This window comes from Nicotiana tabacum, chromosome 1, assembly GCF_000715075.1.
Source record: "Nicotiana tabacum cultivar K326 chromosome 1, ASM71507v2, whole genome shotgun sequence".
NCBI classification, from domain to species: Eukaryota; Viridiplantae; Streptophyta; class Magnoliopsida; order Solanales; family Solanaceae; genus Nicotiana; species Nicotiana tabacum.
Window position 1 is genome coordinate 26,316,961 of NC_134080.1, and position 19,818 is coordinate 26,336,778.

The 19,818-nt window shown below is 35.7% G+C and overlaps 2 protein-coding genes across 2 annotated transcripts; both read left to right on the forward strand.

The window, feature by feature from the left end:
• The first annotated feature begins 1,083 nt into the window (after nucleotides 1-1,083).
• On the forward strand, nucleotides 1,084-4,290 carry LOC107800535 (large ribosomal subunit protein bL19c). Its single transcript, XM_016623726.2, has 5 exons — nucleotides 1,084-1,325; nucleotides 1,410-1,706; nucleotides 1,866-1,952; nucleotides 2,057-2,190; nucleotides 4,021-4,290. The coding sequence occupies exons 1-5, from the start codon at nucleotides 1,302-1,304 to the stop codon at nucleotides 4,127-4,129; spliced, it is 651 nt and encodes a 216-aa protein (XP_016479212.1). The 5' UTR covers nucleotides 1,084-1,301; the 3' UTR covers nucleotides 4,130-4,290.
• A 2,407-nt stretch (nucleotides 4,291-6,697) lies between these two features.
• LOC107800536 (vesicle-associated protein 2-1) lies at nucleotides 6,698-14,561 on the forward strand. The gene is made up of 8 exons (XM_016623727.2): nucleotides 6,698-6,922; nucleotides 7,119-7,218; nucleotides 10,569-10,639; nucleotides 10,745-10,826; nucleotides 11,566-11,675; nucleotides 11,774-11,893; nucleotides 13,505-13,579; nucleotides 14,235-14,561. The coding sequence occupies exons 2-8, from the start codon at nucleotides 7,161-7,163 to the stop codon at nucleotides 14,367-14,369; spliced, it is 651 nt and encodes a 216-aa protein (XP_016479213.1). The 5' UTR covers nucleotides 6,698-6,922; nucleotides 7,119-7,160; the 3' UTR covers nucleotides 14,370-14,561.
• The last annotated feature ends 5,257 nt before the right edge of the window (nucleotides 14,562-19,818 follow it).

A 19,818-nucleotide genomic window follows, 5' to 3' on the forward strand; every position in this document is an offset into this window, starting at 1 on the left:
GATATACATTTATTGGCTATTGACGCCAATGCCTATAACTAAGGCTATTTTCTGCCAATTATATGGGTATATTGTTATACCATGCCAAAACCCCTTGTATTTAAGAATTAATCGGTGTGTCCTGAATTTTTATTTTTAAGTTCAAATTTTCAGGACAAAAATATCTTGAATTATCCCGAAATTAAGATTTTTAGTTTAAAATACTGGATAATCCCTAAATAATATTTCTGGGAATGACTATCTGTGCACTTGCCCCAAAGCCTTAAGAGTGCAAAAACAACTATTCTCAAGATTAGGGGTGTTCGTCGGTCGGTACGGTACGATATATAAATATTTTGATTCAGTATTTTCGGTATTCAGTTTCTTAAAATGCTATATCAATACGTTCCTAATTAAATTCGGTATGGTTCGATTTTTCTCCTTTCAATTTTGATTTATTCGGTTTGAATGCTAACTAGTGCATAGAGTCATAGACTGTAATATTCTTAATTAAAGTACTCTAAAGTACAAAACTAAAAATATTCGTTGACAAAAAATTTGTCCAAGACTAGCAAATATCAACATAGAAAGAGAAAATTGTACATAAAAGAATAAATTTGATCATTAAAAATGTCTTGTTACTTGCTTAGAATTAATTGATGAATTTAGAGAATAAAGAAAAGTAAAATTTAAGATTTTTTATATTTTTGATATAATTAAAAATATGTGTATTGTGTGATATAATATATATTTCGATACGATATTGGTATATCGGTATTTCATTTTAAAATACCAAATATCATACCAATACCAATATTTTTTTAAAAATAAGCCAAATACCATATCGAATATCAAATACTGAAATTTTCGATTTCGGTACGGTAATTCTGTATTTACCAAATTATGCACGACCCTACTCAGGATTGCTATTTAGAGATTAGCTAGTATTTATTTTTTTCTAAAATTTTAAATTAAAAATCTTAATTTCATTATAATTTAGGATATTTATGTGCCAAAAAATTAAACTAAAAAACTGAAATTCAGAATGTATGGGTTAATTTCTAAATAGAAGCGTTTAAAGTGGCTACCTGGTGTCATTTTTACTAGGCTTAGAGGAAATATCCGAAGACCCAGATAAGCAAAACGCAAAGACAGAGATTTCTGCAGATAACATCGTTAATAGGATAAGGCGTTCTTCCTTCCCCTTTTCACCATTCACTACTGTAACCCATCTTTCTCCTCCATTTCCATGAATTCTACCTCCTTCATTTCTTAACATTAACAGAAAGAACCCTAAATTACCTCACTTCTCATACCAGAAAATGGGTTCCGTTGTTCTCCCTCAGGTCTGCAACCCTTCTTTATTTTCCTTATTACCAAGATTTTTGCATTTTCGTGTTAAAAATTTATGATTTTATTGAATTTTACAGGCATTATTTGTAGTTCCAAGAAATCTCACAACATGTACACCAAAGAAGCTAGCTTTTTCAGCCTGTGTTTCTCGTAGACCCTCTCAGTTGAATTTGTCATTGTTTTCACACAATTCAATGGGGTTAAGTTCAAAGTGGGAAAGTCGTTCTTTTGTTGTTAGAGCTGAAGCTGAAGCTGATTCTCAAGGGGAACCAGAAGCTGCTGAGACTGAGGAAGCTGCCACAGCAGAAACAGCAGTTGCAACTGAGGAAAGGCCACCATTTAGGCCGAGAGCTAAGCTTGGAGATATAATGGGGGTATTTCTTAAGCACTACCCTTTTATTTTTCTAATTGGTTAATTGGCTCTTGTCTGGATTGTGTAAAGTTTTTGAGTTTGGCGTGAAAATGTATATACTGAGGTTTGGGAAACTTAATATTAAGCTAATTTGATGAATGTTGCATTATTGTTGGAGTAGATATTGAATAAGCAAGCAATTGAGGCGTCAGATGCTGTAAGGCCTATACCAGACATTAGGACTGGTGATGTTGTTGAGATCAAATTGGTAAGTATCTGTATGTCGATCGTGTTTTTTTTCTGAAAATAAAAAAGGTTTGAGGTAGAGTTACCCTCAAAAGTTTAATTGGAAGGATGTGTATGAACTTGTAGGAAGTCCCAGAGAATAGGAGGAGGTTGTCTATTTATAAAGGTATAGTCATTTCAAAACAAAATGCTGGTATTCACACTACAATTCGCATTCGGAGGATCATTGCTGGCATTGGAGTTGAAATAGTGTTCCCAGTGTAAGTCTTACTTTCTGTGCTTTAATGTGGTGACTTTGCAAATTTGTTTTATGATTTCTGTCGTGTATACTTGTATAGTACGTTGTTTGCTGTCGCTTTGAGTTTGAATCTGTATTAGTAATGTTTCAAGTGAAAATGAAGTAAGTTATATGATGTGTCACTATTCAGATAGGATATGCTTGCAGATCAAAGTGACATTCGCAATTTCTCATAGTCAACCAGCAAAAAGATTTTGAACTGTCTGCTAGTTTTTGGATATTGTGCTTGAAACTTAGCAACATTAGCGTTAAAGTCACAGACAGCTATTTGAATCTGTTGGCCTATTCAATCAGTGGTTCTTTCTTCTTACTTGGACAACTTCATGCTGTTAAACGTTTCATTCCTTACAATTTCAGCTCACTATCATCGTATAAAAGAGGGGCTCTATAAGATGTGAAAGAACATCACTCATGATTGATACATTTCCTTGGGCTTGAAAATCAGATGTTAAAGTGATCTTAAATCTATTTAAGTTTAAATGGGAATACCTGAACAGGATTTGACTGATTAGCTGAACCAACAAATTTCTGTGACCACCGCTTGGTTGCTATGTAGCCTACTTCCTTCTCCTTTAGCAATGACAAAGGACATGGTGAAGGAAAAATATCAGTTTTTGTTAGTTTTCCTTTTAGGCAGTGGGAGCAAAAGTAACAAATAGCACGGAAATAATTGTAGAGAGTCTTAACAATAATAATTGTAGAGATATTTGAGTGATTTGTGGTCACTTTAGGGGACTTTGGCTGATTTGTCGTTTTGGATTTCTCTTCCTTTCTCTTCGTTAGCCAGATGTGCAAGTTACTGCTGATGTGATGGAGTAAAATTGATGAATGGCGTTACACCTTTGGGTGAAATATGGGAAGAATTTGGTCTTTATACTTCTATTGATTATTCTTGTTTCCCATCTGATGATAGTAGTTTAAAACACTTTCCCATGACAAGAAAGACCTATTTTGGTTTTCATTTTTCCCTTGGGTAATATTGATCATGGCTGCTACCATTGTCCAAGTAAGAAATTGGAAAAGTAGTGGGAGGACCGTTTAATTTACTGATACAGACATACAGGTTTTTAGGGAACAAAGCCCCATCTTGTTAAAAGTTTAGGGATTACACATGTGATTTACCTTAAAAATTTAAATGGATCTCTAGAACAGTACACAGCCTTGTAAACAACCTGATTATTGTCTTGCCTGGTGAGTTGCTTTTGTTTTGGATATCAGAGGTGGATTCCGGATTTGAAGTTTATTCGCTTGTAGTTACAGTAGTAACTTAGTGCACAGTCAAATATCTATAGATATTTAGTAGACTTTTTAACACATATACACTGTCTAGGCAATAGCATGCATTCACGTGAACCTCCGTATGTCGTAGGGTAGATCTGCTCATGTTGGATATCTTCTTTTTTGTCTCCTTTAAAATCTTGGAGACATTACTTGAATCTGGAGTATCATCTAGAAATATAATCTTAATGTACTTTTTTGAGGTGTCCCATAGTTTTATGTAAGTTTCTTCCATCAGAATATCGGATGAAAATAACAAGCTTCTTCTGTCAAAATGTGCATATATAAGTAAATAAGTAATATGTGCTCCACGTGTAGATGGCAAATTAGATGCTGAAATTGACCTGCTAATTATGGATGGGGGTCAACTTGTGTTCTTGTATTCTTGATCCACGTCTCCATTCTGCCCCCTTGTGGGGTATTAGTGTCACAGCATAACTTTAGTTATGCTTACATAGTCAAGAAAATAGGAACTTATTATTATCATTCTCCTTTTTACTTTTCATGACAACAGGTATTCACCAAATATCAAGGAACTCAAAGTAGTTAAGCACCGGAAAGTCAGGCGGGCAAGATTGTACTATTTGCGTGACAAACTCCCTCGGCTCTCTACTTTCAAATGAGAATCCTTTAGTTTGGCCTCTTTCTACTGTCCTTTTCCTTCATAATTTTGTTCCTTTTCTTTATTGGAAGTCTACGTAAGTGTAATTTACATCAAACATTCGTAAATAGGTTGTTTCATTTTTGCTTAATTTTTCTCCAATCTATTGAAACTTTTTCGACATACTCCTTTTCAATATGAATGATGCAATTACTAGTTGGAGAGTTAAATTTTCTTTTCTTTGATGATGATATTGTTTGCCGTTTTCTATAGCTGTGGCGCTGAAGAATTCGTGTTGCTGCCTTTGCCGTTTCGGGGGGCGCCAAGCGCCAACCTTGACCCCCAAATTTCCTACACTTTGTGCTTTGCTGCCTTTGGCGTTTTAGTTGGTGCCTTGCGCCCTTCTGGACAAAAAAATTTCGTTTTGGCTTCAAACCGTGTGTATTCTAATTGACTCCTACATATATAAGCACTATAATTAAGATCAAGTGTTAATATTCACAAAACTAGACTCCCGTTATGCGCGGGGTCTGTGGAAGGGGTATGCAGCCTTAAGCGTCAATATTCACATTAAAGTTAAATGTAGTATAGCAATTCATTGTACGCGTTAGATCATAGTATATAATTAATTGAGACAGATAGACAGTGAATTAGACCTTGCCATCGAGCTGGGATGTCAATTCTGAAATTCCAAAAACTAGACAGTCCTCTGAAAATTGGCCTTCTTGATTTTCATGGGCATTTAGATAAAATCTTGTGTTTCTTCATATCCTCTATGTACTAATGTCGACCCTTTTGGTGACAAAAATGGCAAAAGTTACGGGCAAAACTAATTTAATAGTGGGCATATCCAAATAATATAAATGAGCTGGATTGAAGTGTAAATAACTGTCTGGTGATATACTATCAGTTGTTTACACATTTTAACAATTCTTTTTGAGATTTACAGAATCACTCCACAGTAGGTAATATGTTAAAGAGAGCGATAAGAAAACTTGAGTAGATGCTCCTCCTAATTATATTAAACAAATTAAAGATGATTACCAATGCCAAAATTGATTTTTAAAAAAAAGAAAAGCTGATAAATTCGGGTATGTTTGATTCAAACATATCCGACAGATCAATATTTTAATTCGGACTCAAATATGGAATAACAAGCAGCTACAGATGTATTAAACGGCATAAAATAATACTGAACGAGTCAGAAACAAAATGGAAAACGTCGAAATTAAGAAATTACGCTAACACGTCGAAGACAACAAAAAACAAAATGAACGAACACGAATATGCTGATGCCTGGTATAAACCAAATAATTTAAGTAAGGACACATAATTTTAGTGTATTTTTGTTTGTAAGTATTCAATATCTAAAATTTATTAGTCTAACTAATAGCATGTTTGGCCAAACTGTAAAATTAGCTTATTCTGAGAAGTATTTTTTCTCAAAGTGTTTTTTCCAAAAGTACTTTTGGTGAGAAATGGTTTGTGTTTGACTAATTAATTTAAAAAACACTTTTGAGCAGCAATTAGTGTTTGACCAAACTTTTAAAAACTGCTTCGTATATTTTTTTGCTCAAAAGTGTTTTTCAAAAAATTGCTTTTGGAGAGAAGTTACTTTTTTCCGCTTCTCCAAAACTGCTTTTGCTTATCTTCAAAAACACTTTTTTTTCTTTCAAAAGTTTGGCCAAATACTTTAATTTTTTAAAGAAAAAAAAACTTTTGGCCAAACAAACTATAATTCAAATATACAGATGATATTGTGAAGAGATAAAACGATCTTATCAAAAATAAACTTAGTCGACTTGATTCTTACATCAAATTATATAGACTTATAATATTTAAATAAATTAAGATTATATAATATTAATTAACTATAGCTGATTGAAAAAAATCACAGGTAATGTATTTATTAATATGACTCGGCCAGGAAATGTAACCATTATATTAAACTACTAAAGGGTGGTTTGGTAGGATGTATAAGAATAATGCGGAATAAGATGTATTAGTATGCATGGATTAGTAATGCATGTGTTAGTAATGCAAGCATTAGTTGTGCATATATTATTTCTTATCTACTGTTTGGTGTGTTGTATTAAAATTATAATGCATTGCATAATTTTTAAGAAAAATAGTTGTTTATAAAAATGCCCTCCATATTCTCTAGCTTTAAAGGACTTTAAGGACAATTTTATCTTTAAACATACTAATGCATGCATTAAAGCCTTGGTATTACTAATGTCATGGTTTTCTATGCATTACTTATGCATAGGATTATGCCAAGTATTAGTTATACACAAGTTGAAAAAATATACCAAACAAGATATTAGTAATGCATAGAACTAATGCTTACATTATTTTTTCTAATACCTCCCGCCAAACGACCCTCGGTGTTTTTAATCTTAGGGTGAGTTTTTACCCGGAGTCTAGTCAGGAATAACTTATGATTAATATTCAATTTTAGCTATAATTAAGCTATTTAATCGAAGAATTATCCCGTATTTATCCGATGAATAATCAAACTGAAGTGGACCCCACAAAATAGAAGGAGCAACCAGTCCGAACATTCGCTTTTGAATCGGACGTCACTGTCCGCACACATTCGCCATGTGTCACGCCATCATTTCCACCACCTCCTCTCCCTCCCTTTCCTCTCTTTCCCCTCACCTCATTATTGCTGATTGATACCCCCCACCCCCATTACCCCCACACCCATACCACCCGCACATACCTGTATAAGAAACCTTCATAACATAACTATTCACTTTTCCCCCTCTTTCTCTTTCTTCTTCTCTCAAAAGCTACACAGATCTTTCAGGTAAAATTCCTTCTTCTGCTTTTTATTTTCAACGGCATTTCTATGATCATCAGTTCTTTTTTTTTTTAATTTTAGGAAAAACTGTTTTTTTTTTCTATCTATATTTGCATTTGATGCATTTATCTGTTTTGTTATTGGATGCATTTTGGTAACCTAGGGTTTGTGTATGTGTATGTTTTTGTTTTGTATTTTTTAGGTTCGTTTTGATAGGGGGCTGATCAGCTTGAGGTTCGTAACCATGACTGGTACTACCAACCAGTTGATATCTGTTAGTCCCGAGGAGCTCAGATTCCAATGTAAGCTCTCTCTCTCTCTCTCTCTCTCTCTCTCAGAGATTTTTGTTTCCGGATTTTTGGTTAATTACGCTTTTGTTTTAATTTTATGTCTTGTGATGGGGAAAGTTATTATTTTGATTTGGTTAATTGCAATTGAATGCACCAAAGACGAAAATAGAACGGCCTGTAGAATATGTTGTATCTAGACGTTGGGGATAAATGTGAGAGAGAATTAAAAGAAGAGGGAGAAATTTGAGGGCAATATGCAGTGGGTGAAAAAGTTGTCAAATTTATGTTTTATTAGCACTTACAGACTAATGTATGTGATTTTTATCATAAAATTATGAGCTTTGTGGTGAAATCGTTCAGAGGAAACAAAAAATGAGCTGCTCACACTATGATCTGTTTGCTGATCAGATCTATTTTTAAGCTAATCTCGTGGTTGGGGGAGGGGTGGCGGGGCGGCAGGAAGAGGGTGCAAGAGAGTAGTCATATGGGTAAAGTTGCAGTGGTGAAAGAGATTTAAAAGGATTTCATGTGAGGATTTATGGGTTTTTTTTGTTGATGTTTTCTTCTCGATTTATTTGTGCAAAATATTAGCTCGCTCAACTGTGAACTTGACGGAGCCAAAAGAGTGATTGTTCATCCAATATATTAGGGTGAGTAAGTGTGAGATATTAATCAGTATAATTGAGTTAAACCTTATATGCAGACATAATTTCTTCTGCTGTGTTATGTGTCAAACATGGACGCCAAAATCTTGGCGCTAGTAGAAATGGACTTGTAAAGTATAAAATTCCAGAGCTGTTGGCTTATTTTCAGGACCAAGTAACTCAGTAAGTTAGATTAGCTCAATGAATCCGCTCTCTATATTTTTCGATAAGAAAGATGATTTTATTAATCATAGTACTAAGTGGGTGCTCCAAAATATTTACAGTTCAGAAATGCACAAAGGAACTATTCTCCACAGTGTTCTGAGTTGCTTCTTTACTTTCTACCCCTATCAGCTTTGGAAGTTCTCCTTTAGTATCTTAGGCATAGCACGCTGCATAAAGATCAAGGAATAAACGCCAGACATACCATGTCTTGCTGCAGTTATAAAAAAGTGATTGGAGGACTCTGGAGCACATTCACATATGTAATATCATAGTTATGTGGAAGCAACCTCCTCTGTCATGCCTTTTTTATAGCTAACTTTCCAAAGCAGGCTGCTTTAGCGGAGCTCTTTTGACTTCCTAATGACTTCACAAGGCCACTGTGTTACTCACCTGCATTGATCAACAGGTCATAAGACTTCCTATTCTTCCTTGCTTTCCAGTGTGAGATGTTCCCGTCAAAAGATGTGACTTCTGTTCTTCCAGCTTTAGAAGAAGTAGCAACGCTCTTTCAATCTCCAAATCCTGTAGATCTCTTGTGAAATTAATTTGTCACCCATTTTCATCTCTGATATCTGCAAAGTGACAACAATCTGTGATGCACTGATGCTAAGATATATAAGTCTGGAATTGTTGCTTCAGGTGCACTTTTCCACCCACAGATCTAATTGCAGCATCATTTTGCTTCATTGACCTCCTTAAGCTTTCTAAATTAATGAATTCTCTCAAGTAACAATTTATTTGCCTCCACAATGCCACTCATAGGAGTATTTCCCGGTTTTTTGGATTATCTATATGACTTTTTCCTTTCGACATTTTCTATTGTAATTCTTGTTCTATGTGGAGTATCCAAAATCACGTGATAAGGAGACTTCTTTTTGGTACTTTCAAGTTCATTACCCCGATTCCTCCATGTCTTTTTGGAGCTATCATTTCAGACCATTTAACTAGATGCTGCTTCCTCTTCTGAGCTTTATCGTCCCACAGGAAGTCTCTTCCTTTTCCCACCTCATTGGCATTTGCAGCACAAATTAGATATGTTGGCAATTGGCATACACCTATTACTCCCTCAATTTCATTTTTGTATGATGGTGTTTAATTGGGGACAAAGTTTAAGTAATGAAAAGAAAGACTTTGGCACATAAGCTAGATGTATATAACATCCCAAAATAGCCTCCAAAGTTTTGTGATTTTCAATGCCATGTCATTCCTATAAGAGTAGTTAAAGGAATGAGTAGTTATTAAGGACAAAATTAGAAATGTAAAAATTAAAGAGCTTAAAATATAGAACTCAGGGACGATGATGCAGAGCAAACATAGGCCCTCATATTGTTGGATTGTATCTGTGGCAAAGTGTTTTGTTACATGAGCATGTGTAAACATATAGAACTCAGTCCCAAAAACATGAAGGGCTATTCTTTTAAATGTCCGAAAGAATTTTCAGTATGTTTTAATTTTGCAATGACAATAAGCATAGGCCCTCATATTGTTAGAATGTATCTGTGGCAAAGTGTTTTATTACATGAGCATAGGCCCTCATATTGTTAGAATGTATCTGTGGCAAAGTGTTTTATTACATGAGCAAGTGTAATCCACTATGGCACTATCAAGAGTGATATCAGCAACAACAACAATAATTTTGGTCAAGATAGAGAAACTGATACAGTAGAAAGGAATATACATAACAGGCATCATCTATAGAGGAGTATCATGATATGACCAGATAACAAGTTTGTACCTCATAAATTAAAAACAATACAATAATGAACAATATTCTTATTTTATTTAATTAGCTTAATTTATTTTTTGATCTTTATAGGTTCAGACAATATTAATCATTTTGAATTCAAGTACTAGGTCACTAAAATAGTATTGATAGTCATGAGATATTCTATCTACAAATGACAAACAATAACTTTTTTATACTTTATTTGGTTTTGTACCTCAAACAAATGTTTTAAGAATATACAACAACAACAACCCAGTAGAATCGCACCAGTGGGGTCTGGGGAGGATAGAGTGTACGCAAACCTTGGGGAGGGTAGAGTGTACGCAGACCTTACTCCTACCCCGGAGGGATAGAGAGGCTTTTTCCGGGATACTGTAAATTTTTTATATCAAAATTTACTATTTTGGATACAGTTTTTTAAATTATTGACACAAGATACCACACGCAACAAATGTGGCCAACGGCTAGCTCCTCCAATAATGATTCAAAAAGAGAAGAAAAGGTTGCTCCAATAATGTTCATTTGCAATTAAAAAAATAACTTTCTTATGCAAAGGAGCATATTCAACAGTAGCACATTTTGATCAGCAACAGGATCAGGATCTTTGTACGTTACACGTTCATTTTTTTATTTTTTTTTATCAGTAAGTTCTTTGGGCTGCACTAAGAAGTTGTTTCTTTTCTTCCTTGTTTGAGCCTTTTGTTGGTTCTTCGCATGGCATACACTTTCATACATTACCTAATTACTGCTTGGCTTTTCTGTGTTAGTTGAGCTGGAGAAACAAAGCTACTGTGATCTTAAAGTTACAAACAGCACAGAGCATTGTGTTGCTTTCAAGGTATGCTTTAGCTCAATTTGACAAAATCTCACAATTCAGTCATCACTTCTTTAATGACTATTACAACTCATATCTAGGTATATCCTGTATCATTTTCTTTGTTAGGTGAAAACTACTTCTCCTAAAAAGTACTTTGTTCGGCCAAACACAGGTGTCATACATCCCTGGGATTCATGTTTTATACGAGGTGCCACTCCGAATCCTGAAGTTCTATTAGAAGCACTTTAATCTGTTATACCACAGTTAGCTTTGAATGTTTTAGCAGAATATTTAGGCAAACATAGTACTGCATAAAAGTTTATTTACACTGGTACCACCATTTGCCAGAAAATATAATAAAGAGCAGTTGTTGATATCTTGGTATATAGCAAATGTACGCACAAATTGTTCAAATATTGGCTTGGATTAGCTTACTCCTTTGCTGTTTGGATAAACTTAGGTAGGATAAATTTATCTTTCAAAATTCTGACTAGGAATTACTTTAATGGCTTATAGTGATTTGTTTCGGCATAGCCCAATCTTCTTTTCTGTTAATTGTTTGTCATGGCAGATACTAACCCTTTGTTTGCGATGATTATTACATCCTTCTTATATGATGAGAGTCTAGGAACAGGGGTATTATACTAATCATATAATAAAAAAAATCTTAGAACAGGTATTCTTTAACAAATGTTTCTACAATTTGGCCATTTATCATCTGTAACGTAGAAATCTAATGTGATGTCTTTATTTACTAAGAGTATGCCTATGCAGTTGGATATCCATTTGGTGCACCTATTTGCACTCACGATTTTCATCTTGTAACATCTCAGTTGTCCATCCTGACACTGACATCCTTTTATGGTTTCATTTATGAAGAAAAATGAATTGACATCCTTTTAATGGTTGGCTTTCCTATATTGTTCTTAACTTTGTAATGTCTCTAGTCACCCTTCAAGCTCAAAAAGAGTACCCTCCGGATATGCAATGCAAGGACAAGTTCCTCCTACAGAGCACCATTGTGAATAATGATTCTGACGAACTTTCTCCCGATACTGTAAGAATTTGGATGGCTTTCTGTATTATGCTTAAAGAGAGAATGCTTGTTATCCTTTATTTTCACTTTATGCTATTGATGGACATTTCTGAATCCAGTTTAATAAGGATAGCGGAAGAACTGTAGAAGAGTGCAAGCTTAGGGTTGTTTACATCTCTCCTCACTCATCTCCTGGACAATCTGAAGATGCGTTTAAACAAAGTTCTGATGTCAACTCTGTAAGTTCTAAATTCAAGTCATAGTCTAGTTCATTTTTCATGTCCTTATTTTTTTCTTCCAAAAGTCATGCTGCTTGATTTCTTAGGATATAATGACTGGTGACGTAAAGTTTCTTTAAAAACATCTGGAGATCTCGAGCAAGTTTTTGTCATATATAACTTGTCATCTTATTTTTTCCCTTTTCCCTTTCCTATATGTGAGAGCCACGTGTTGCTAGATTTTATAAAGCCAGTACTCTTTCTACTTTTCGGTGGATGCTCATTTTGAATGTCTGGCTGTTTTTATTTATTTTTTTTGGTTTGGGGGCGGGGTGAGGGTGATTAGGTGCTCTAGGTTGTTGCTTTAGTTTGTGACAGGAGGTAAAAGATATTTTCTGAATGAAAAAGGTGAATGGCAAAAAAAAAAAAAAAAAAGGAAAGAATTGAAGAGAGGACAGACTATGATTATTCTTCTGCTTTTTGAGAATAAAATGGTTGTCGAAGAGCAGATATGTACCCATCTCATCTCCCCCGATCGTCTTCTTGGCTCATAACAAATCATAAGAAGAAATGTTTAACCATTAAGAAATAGAAGATACTACTACTTTTATTTTATAAATAGCCGTTTATGTCACTGGCTATTTCCCTCCCTTGAGAAGAATGGGAATCAAAGGAGTTCATGGGACCTGATAAAGCAAATAGGGTGGTATAAAGTTTACTTGATTATTCTTCATCAAAAAGGTTTACTTGATTATTAGGATGTCAAGGATAACAAAAAACAGTGATGATTTATAGTTTTTGGATAAGGAAACACTCTACCAGGTTAAGATTCGAACCCCCGCCTCAACCAAAAACATTTAAAAGAAACATTGATGATAATTTTCTGGAGGGTTTTGTTATTGGTCTCTGTCAAAACGTGATTGCGAGCACTTTTTCCCTTGGTGGTGGAGATACTCGTTCTCCCTGCTCCATAGGAACTACTTGAGGAGAATTAATTTAGAATGGAATATCCTTATCGCGTGACCCCATATGGAGATTTCCATGATGGACAAATCCCCCAAAAAAGGAGCAATTGCTATTATTATTTTCAAACAGGATTTCTTTTTGGGCAAGTTGTCTAGACCCGTCAGTCACTTGAAATTCAATGTAACCTGCTTTTCTCACCCATCAGTCACTTGAAATTCAACATGACCTGCTTTAATCTTTTCACCTATCCCCATAGAACCTGGTCAAATCATGGGCCATATTCCATTTTGGAGTACTTTTCAGAACCATGTTGCTTTGTATCCCCAGTTAATGCCAGATGAAGCGTTTCAAAATAGAAAGTTCTACTTCTCCAGTTTGAAAAAGAGAACCGTAAAGTTAGATGTTGAATTTGGTCAATTTGTCGATGAAGTACTTCCCATTTAGCTTTTGTTACTGACATGTGTAAAGCTCCCTAATGGATGTTCTGGGGGAACAAATATTCCGCGATCTTCGGAAGGTTTTAGCTTCTAATCATATGGAGACTTGCACATCATGTAGGTAGAAAAGATTTATCTGTAATCATAATGCCAAGTTTATACATGAGATAGAGAATTTTATCTTAGTCCCAAGTTTGACACCATACTATATGCTTTCGCTTTGATATAGAGTCAAGCATTGCAACGTGCCAGAGATGAAAGGGATGCAGCTTTCCGACAAACACAGCAGCTGCAACAGGAAGTGGTTAGTGTACTTTACATTTTCCTATTTATTTAGTTGTTATAATTATTCATCCATGTATAGGTATATGCTAGTCCAAATTAATACTAATACATTAGTAGGTGGCTCCATATGCAGAACTATCTGATCAGATTAATCCTAGTTGATACACGAAAAAGCAGCAGAAGATAAACTGGAAGTGATATATTTGACTTGCTATTAGTTCATTATAATCTTGGGTCCTTATACACAGTCATTAGATAAGGCCAAAATACATAATAGTTCTGGGAACCAAAAAGAGAAAACCAAGGAGTTGAAAATACTGTTTCACATGGGAAGGAATAGTAACTTGTTTAGACTTAGCTTCGCTTTATTTGAAGCAGGCAGGGATTATGCAAAAAGATTTAGACGTGGAACTCAACTGGCTGCATAGAAAAACTATACATCAACCTAATAAAAAAGAGCACAAGAAGAAGATAGCTATAGATCAACAATAATAATCTTACCTTTTGAAATTTCTTGTTTATCTGGATCTACAACAAGCATTGGTGATGGCTTCATTTGTCCATAGATTAATTCTTCGATTTTGAAACTTCAGTTAAATTTCTATCATCTTGCATATATCCATTGGTCTGTAGTTGGCCACCATTCTCATGTATGTTGCTTCATGAACTTGCAGGAAGTTCTTAAGAGACGAAGAAATCGGAGAGGTGATGCAGGCTTCTCTCTAAAGTTTGCACTCGTTGTGGGAGTCATTGGGATAATGGTTGGGTTTCTATTTAAACTGTTGATGTCTTCACCTTCTACAGAATAGCTCAAGTCCCTCCGTTCGTGGATTACAGTTTTTCTCTTTCAGTTTACTGTATAATTTTCTAGTGTTGGGGAACTGAAGAGCTCGCTGGCTCTGTTCTTTCTGTGTAAATTGATCAATTTTTATGATACTTTGTATTCATTCTCACCATTTTTCAGTTGATATATATTTTCTTTTTCTTTTGTCTCTTGAAAATGAGCGGCCGTTCGCCTGTATCATGTGCCACAGTGCCAGACTATTGCTTAGAGTTGATTTTACCTTAAACGTGGGACCATCAGTTCCTTCTCAAAAAAAAAAAAAAACAGTTCCCATTGCTAGCATTGGTTGCCATGTTCCTTCCTTAATATCTGTTGAATTGGAGTAGCGGTGGCAAAATGGTTCAAAGAAAACAGTTAACCACCCATATTATCCACTAAAAAATGGGTTGAATAATGAACTTTTTAAAAACGGGTCAAATATGGATAAGAACCATATTATCTAAATGGATAATTAATGAGTAATCAATGGGTGTAACTTTTACATTTGTAGAACCTCAAATTGGGGGTTACTCAAGTTAGGGAGACAAAAAATTTTCCCAAAAGTGATCAAGAAGTCATGGATAATATGGGTAACTCATATTATCCGCCGGTTAACCTGTTTTTTTATCCGTATTAAATATGGGTCGGGTCGGATCTATTTTTTCATTACCCATTTTCAACTAGAACCATATCCGACCTGCTCGTTTGCCACTCCTAAATTGGAGTAAGTAAATATCCTTGATGTCAATTGTTAAAGTTTCATCAAAACAACCAGAGTAGATTAACTAATGAAATACATACTGTCGAATTGTAAGGACTGCTTGAGCTTGTTAATGGAGGAAGATTCTAGAACATATTTCTGTTATTGAGAGAATGAGCAAGTCCCAGCTTTACACTTTCATATACAGTCGATATATACTAGAAGAAGAAGAAAGAAGGGCTAAAAAGACTAAAGTACATTAACTTACTTATAACAACTAACTACCTTCTTAACTAATTAACTACCCATGTGACTCTCACATGCTAGTATCATAACATGCCCCCTCAAGCTGGAGGGTGCAAAACATTGAACACTCCAAGTTTGCCAAGTAGATAATCATGTTGAGCAACCTCTAAAGCTTTGGTTAACAGATCTGCCTGTTGCTCCTTAATGCTGACATGTGTTGTCTTGGCCATCCCTTCCTTGATTTTGTCCGTAATGAAATGACAGTCGATTTCTATATGCTTTGTTCTTTCATGAAGCACATGATTAGCTGCTAGTTGAATGGCTGATTTACTATCACTGAGTACTGTGACTGGTCGTTCTATTTCCACACCCAGCTCCTTGAACAAACCAAGTAGCCAAGTCAATTCTGCAATACTTGCAGTCATACTTTTGTATTCTGTTTCAGCTGAACTCCTTGAAACAGTCTGTTGTTTCTTTGATTTCCAAGAGATCAATAAGTTGCCAAACTTGATAGCACAACTAGTAATAGACCTTCTAGTATTAAGACAATCAACCCAATCTGAGTCACACCAGCATGTGAGCTCCTTAGAATATTCAGACTGCAGTAATACACCCTCGCCTGGTGTACTTTTCAAGTATCTTACCACTCTCAATGCAGCATCCCAATGAGACCTTTTTGGTGTTTGCATAAACTGGCTCAAGGCTTGTACAACATAATTAATGTCATGCCTTGTTATAGTAACATGGAAGAATTTTCCTACTAGCCTCTGATAAGTGCTAACATCTTGTAAAGCCATGTCTCTTGTGATTCCATTTGCTTTGTCATACTCTATTGAAGTCAGTTTTGAATTGACTTCCAATGGTGTGCATGCAGGTTTCGCTCCACTTAATCCCATGTCTGATATTAATTCTAGCACATATTTCCTCCGATTCAATAGTACTCCTCTCTTAGATCTTGGGACTTCAATTCCCATAAAATATTTCAACTCTCCCAGATCCTCACCTTAAAGTTTTGATGCAATATGTCTTTGGCTTTCTTAATCAGATTTGCACAACTTCCTGTGATGGGGAGATCATCCATATACACAAGAATGACTACTATACCTTCTTGACTCCTCGGTGTGAACAATGAGTAGTCATGATGACTTTGTACAAAACCAGCCCCTAATAGAGCCTCAGTGAGTTTAATATTCCATTGCCTTGAAGCTTGCTTGAGTCCATATAGTGACTTCACTCATTTGAATACCTTCTTTTCTCCTGGCTTTCTAAAACCTTCAGGTAACTCCATATGCACTTCTTCATATAGATCTCCCTGCAGGAAATCATTATAAACATCCATCTGATATAATCCCTAGCCTCTTGAAGCAGTCAATGCAATGACAATCCTCACATTGACCATTTTTTCCATTGTTGAGAAGGTGTCATAGTTGTCCAAGCCTTCCCTTTGACTGTATCCTTTTGCAACCAGTCTGGACTTGAACCTCTCTATGTCTCTATCTGCCTTGAACTTGATTTTATATACCCATTTTGATCAACATCACTCTTCCCTGCTAGTAAGTCTACCACCTTCCATGTGTTGTTGTCTTTTAATGCCTTCACTGCTTGTTTCATTGCCTCTATCCACCTACTATCCTTCACAGCCTCCTTGAATGTCTTTGGTTCAGCCAATCGAGAGAATTTTGCTAAGTAACATTGATAGTTAGGAGTGGTTTGATCATAGGCCAAGTAATTTGATATATGGTAGTTGCAGTTTGTGTTCCTTTCGGTTGTTACATAATCTTTCATCCATATTGGTTCCTTGACCTACCTTGTAGATTTTTTGCCTGGTCTTAAGCTTATTGCATTTCCCAGCTGCTCACTTGTATTTCCTTACTGATCCTCAATTGTGGTTGATCTCTCCTATGCATTCTCAGGAATTCCTGCATCCTCCATTGTGGTTGATCTCTCCTGTGCATTCTCAGGGACTCCTACAGCATCCATCTCCTGCAAATTCAATGAGTATGAGTATGAGTTCTCCTGCACTATACTCTGCCTGTTGTCCTGCAGAGCTACTGCTTCCTCCATGGAATTTAAACTGCTCGTTTCCTGCAAAACATTAGTATGTAAAGGAGAAAATAACAATGGATTCATTTCTCCCCCACACTCCTGAGTGACTGAACTGTTCTCATTCTCCTTAGAAAATGGGAACACAGATTCTCTAAAAATAACATCCTTAGTTGTGAAAAATTGCCTTGTGGATAAGTCAAATAAAATGTAGCCTTTCTGAGTTTCAGAATAGCCCATAAGAACAACTGCTTTGGTCCTTTCTGCAAATTTATCTGTAAGCATAACAAAGACATCCTACAACTCTAGCGTGTGCAAGACTAGGCTTCTTGCAATACAAGACCTCATATGGAGTCTTGCCCCTGGGACACTGGATGGTAGTGTGTTGATCAAATAGACAGATGTTTTGACACACATTCCTAAGTATTTGATTGGAATTAAGCCCTCAAACATTAAGGCTCTTGCAGTATCAAGTATGTGCCTATGATTCCTCTCCATTATTCCATTTTGTTGTGGAGTATAGGGACAACTACTCTGATGGATGATACCCGAGCATTCAACAACTTTGCACATTGCTTGTTGAAGAACTCTGTCCCATTATCTGACCTTATCACCTTAACCACAACGCTAAACTAATTCCTAACCATGGTCAAGAACTGTTTTATTGCTAGTTGCTACTCTGGCTTCAAATTTTAACTGCAGGAAAAATGTCCATGTATATCTAGAATGATCATCACAACTGTTGTCACACCTCCTTTTTCGCCCGCGCCGCCGCAAAGGGGCGCGGAGGGAGTTTTTCCAATTAAAGGACAATCGAAACGGGATTTGTTTATTTGTTTCAGAGTCGCCACTTGGGAGATTTAGGGTGTCCCAAGTCACCAATTTAATCCCGAATCGAGGAAAAGAATGACTCTGTATTACAGTCCGCGAACCAGAAATCCGGATAAGGAATTCTATTAACCCGGGAGAAGGTGTTAGGCATTCCCGAGTTCCGTGGTTCTAGCACGGTCGCTCAACTGTCATATTCGGCTTGTTTATCTGATTTTAATTCATATTGAACCTATGGGCAAATTTAAACCTTTTACCGCTTTTACTATTGTTATTTTTTAACAGAGAATTGCAACGTTGGGAGAACGCATCTTGAGCCACGTCACATCAATGTACCCATGGTTATCGACACGTTCCAACTTTGTTGAGATTTAGATTTGGGTCACATAAATGTGCACCCGAGTTTAGGAAAATAACCTTATTAAATACACGCCCAAAGATACTAACGCGTTTGTTATTTTGAGAAAAGCCGTAAAATTCGCTATGCGACCTGTCTCGAAATCTAAGCATTTGGAATAACTATCCATTGAGGGCCCCGCAATTTGTAATTTATTCGGCGAGGCACGCCTCCCTTATTTTTAAAAGGGCTAATCAGCCGCTTCTATTATTTATTATTTTTTTAAAGAATTTGCAACATCGTGGAAATGTATCTCGAACCACGTCACAATCAATGTACCCGTGATTAAAGACACATTTCGACTTTGTTGGTATTTGGATTTGGGTCACATAAATGTGCACCCGAATTTAAGAAAGTAAATTATTAAAGGCGCGCCTAAAGCGACTAGCGTATTGTTATTTTTTGGGAAGGCCGTAAAATTCACTAACCGGCATGTCCAGAATTTTGAGTATTTTGATATATATACATTTAATGAGGGCCCCGCAGTTTGTGCATCTTATTTGACGAGGCTCGTCTCATCATTTTATTAAAGGGCCAACCTAAAAGTGGCTAGGATTTTCTAATTAATTTGTCTCTAAAACATAAGGAAAAATCCTAACCATTTTTGTCAATTGTAAACCAAATGTGTCTCACGGCTCAAGGATAAGCCCGACAAATGGAATTGGCATAACCGAAAACTGGCCCCAGCGTAAGTCCTAGGCCATTCGAGATAGGCCGTTAAGACTTGATAGCCCATTCAAAATGAATTTTGAGGATTCATGGACAACTTCAATTTACTGGTATTTCACCATTTTTCGACAAAGGAGAAACGTGATTCGCTTATCTAGATTGTTGCAACACTAATCCTTTCTGATTAAAGCTGAGATTATTTCTACTTGTCTTTGATGAGCTATTGGATACATTTGAGATGAAGGAAAGCATATGTTGACAATGCTAAATCCATGCTCGAATGATTCAGGATTTCATGCGAGTTTACTGTCAATACGTATGAGAATTCAAAAACTTGAAGTGATTTCCTATTTTTAACTGCCTTCTGACTTTAATAATCCAATTAATAGGAACAAAATTAACTAGTTAAAACTGAAGGATAATTTCAGCTAGCATTACTATAGTTCGAAAACTCTATACTAAATATACAAACTGAGTTAGCTGCGGCTAATTTCATTCCACACTCATCAACCTAACTGATTTAAACAATTTAAACAACTTTAAACTAAATCA

Bases quoted from the DNA above. Each gene is read 5' to 3' on its own strand.
- LOC107800535 (XM_016623726.2), top strand. From the start codon at position 1,302: ATGGGTTCCGTTGTTCTCCCTCAG. The intron at 1,326-1,409 runs GTCTGCAACCCT...TGAATTTTACAG, and splicing joins GTTCCGTTGTTCTCCCTCAG to GCATTATTTGTAGTTCCAAG. The intron at 1,707-1,865 runs GTATTTCTTAAG...TTGTTGGAGTAG, and splicing joins AGCTTGGAGATATAATGGGG to ATATTGAATAAGCAAGCAAT.
- LOC107800536 (XM_016623727.2), top strand. From the start codon at position 7,161: ATGACTGGTACTACCAACCAGTTGATATCTGTTAGTCCCGAGGAGCTC. The intron at 10,827-11,565 runs GTGCCACTCCGA...TAATGTCTCTAG, and splicing joins GGATTCATGTTTTATACGAG to TCACCCTTCAAGCTCAAAAA. The intron at 11,894-13,504 runs GTAAGTTCTAAA...GCTTTGATATAG, and splicing joins AAAGTTCTGATGTCAACTCT to AGTCAAGCATTGCAACGTGC.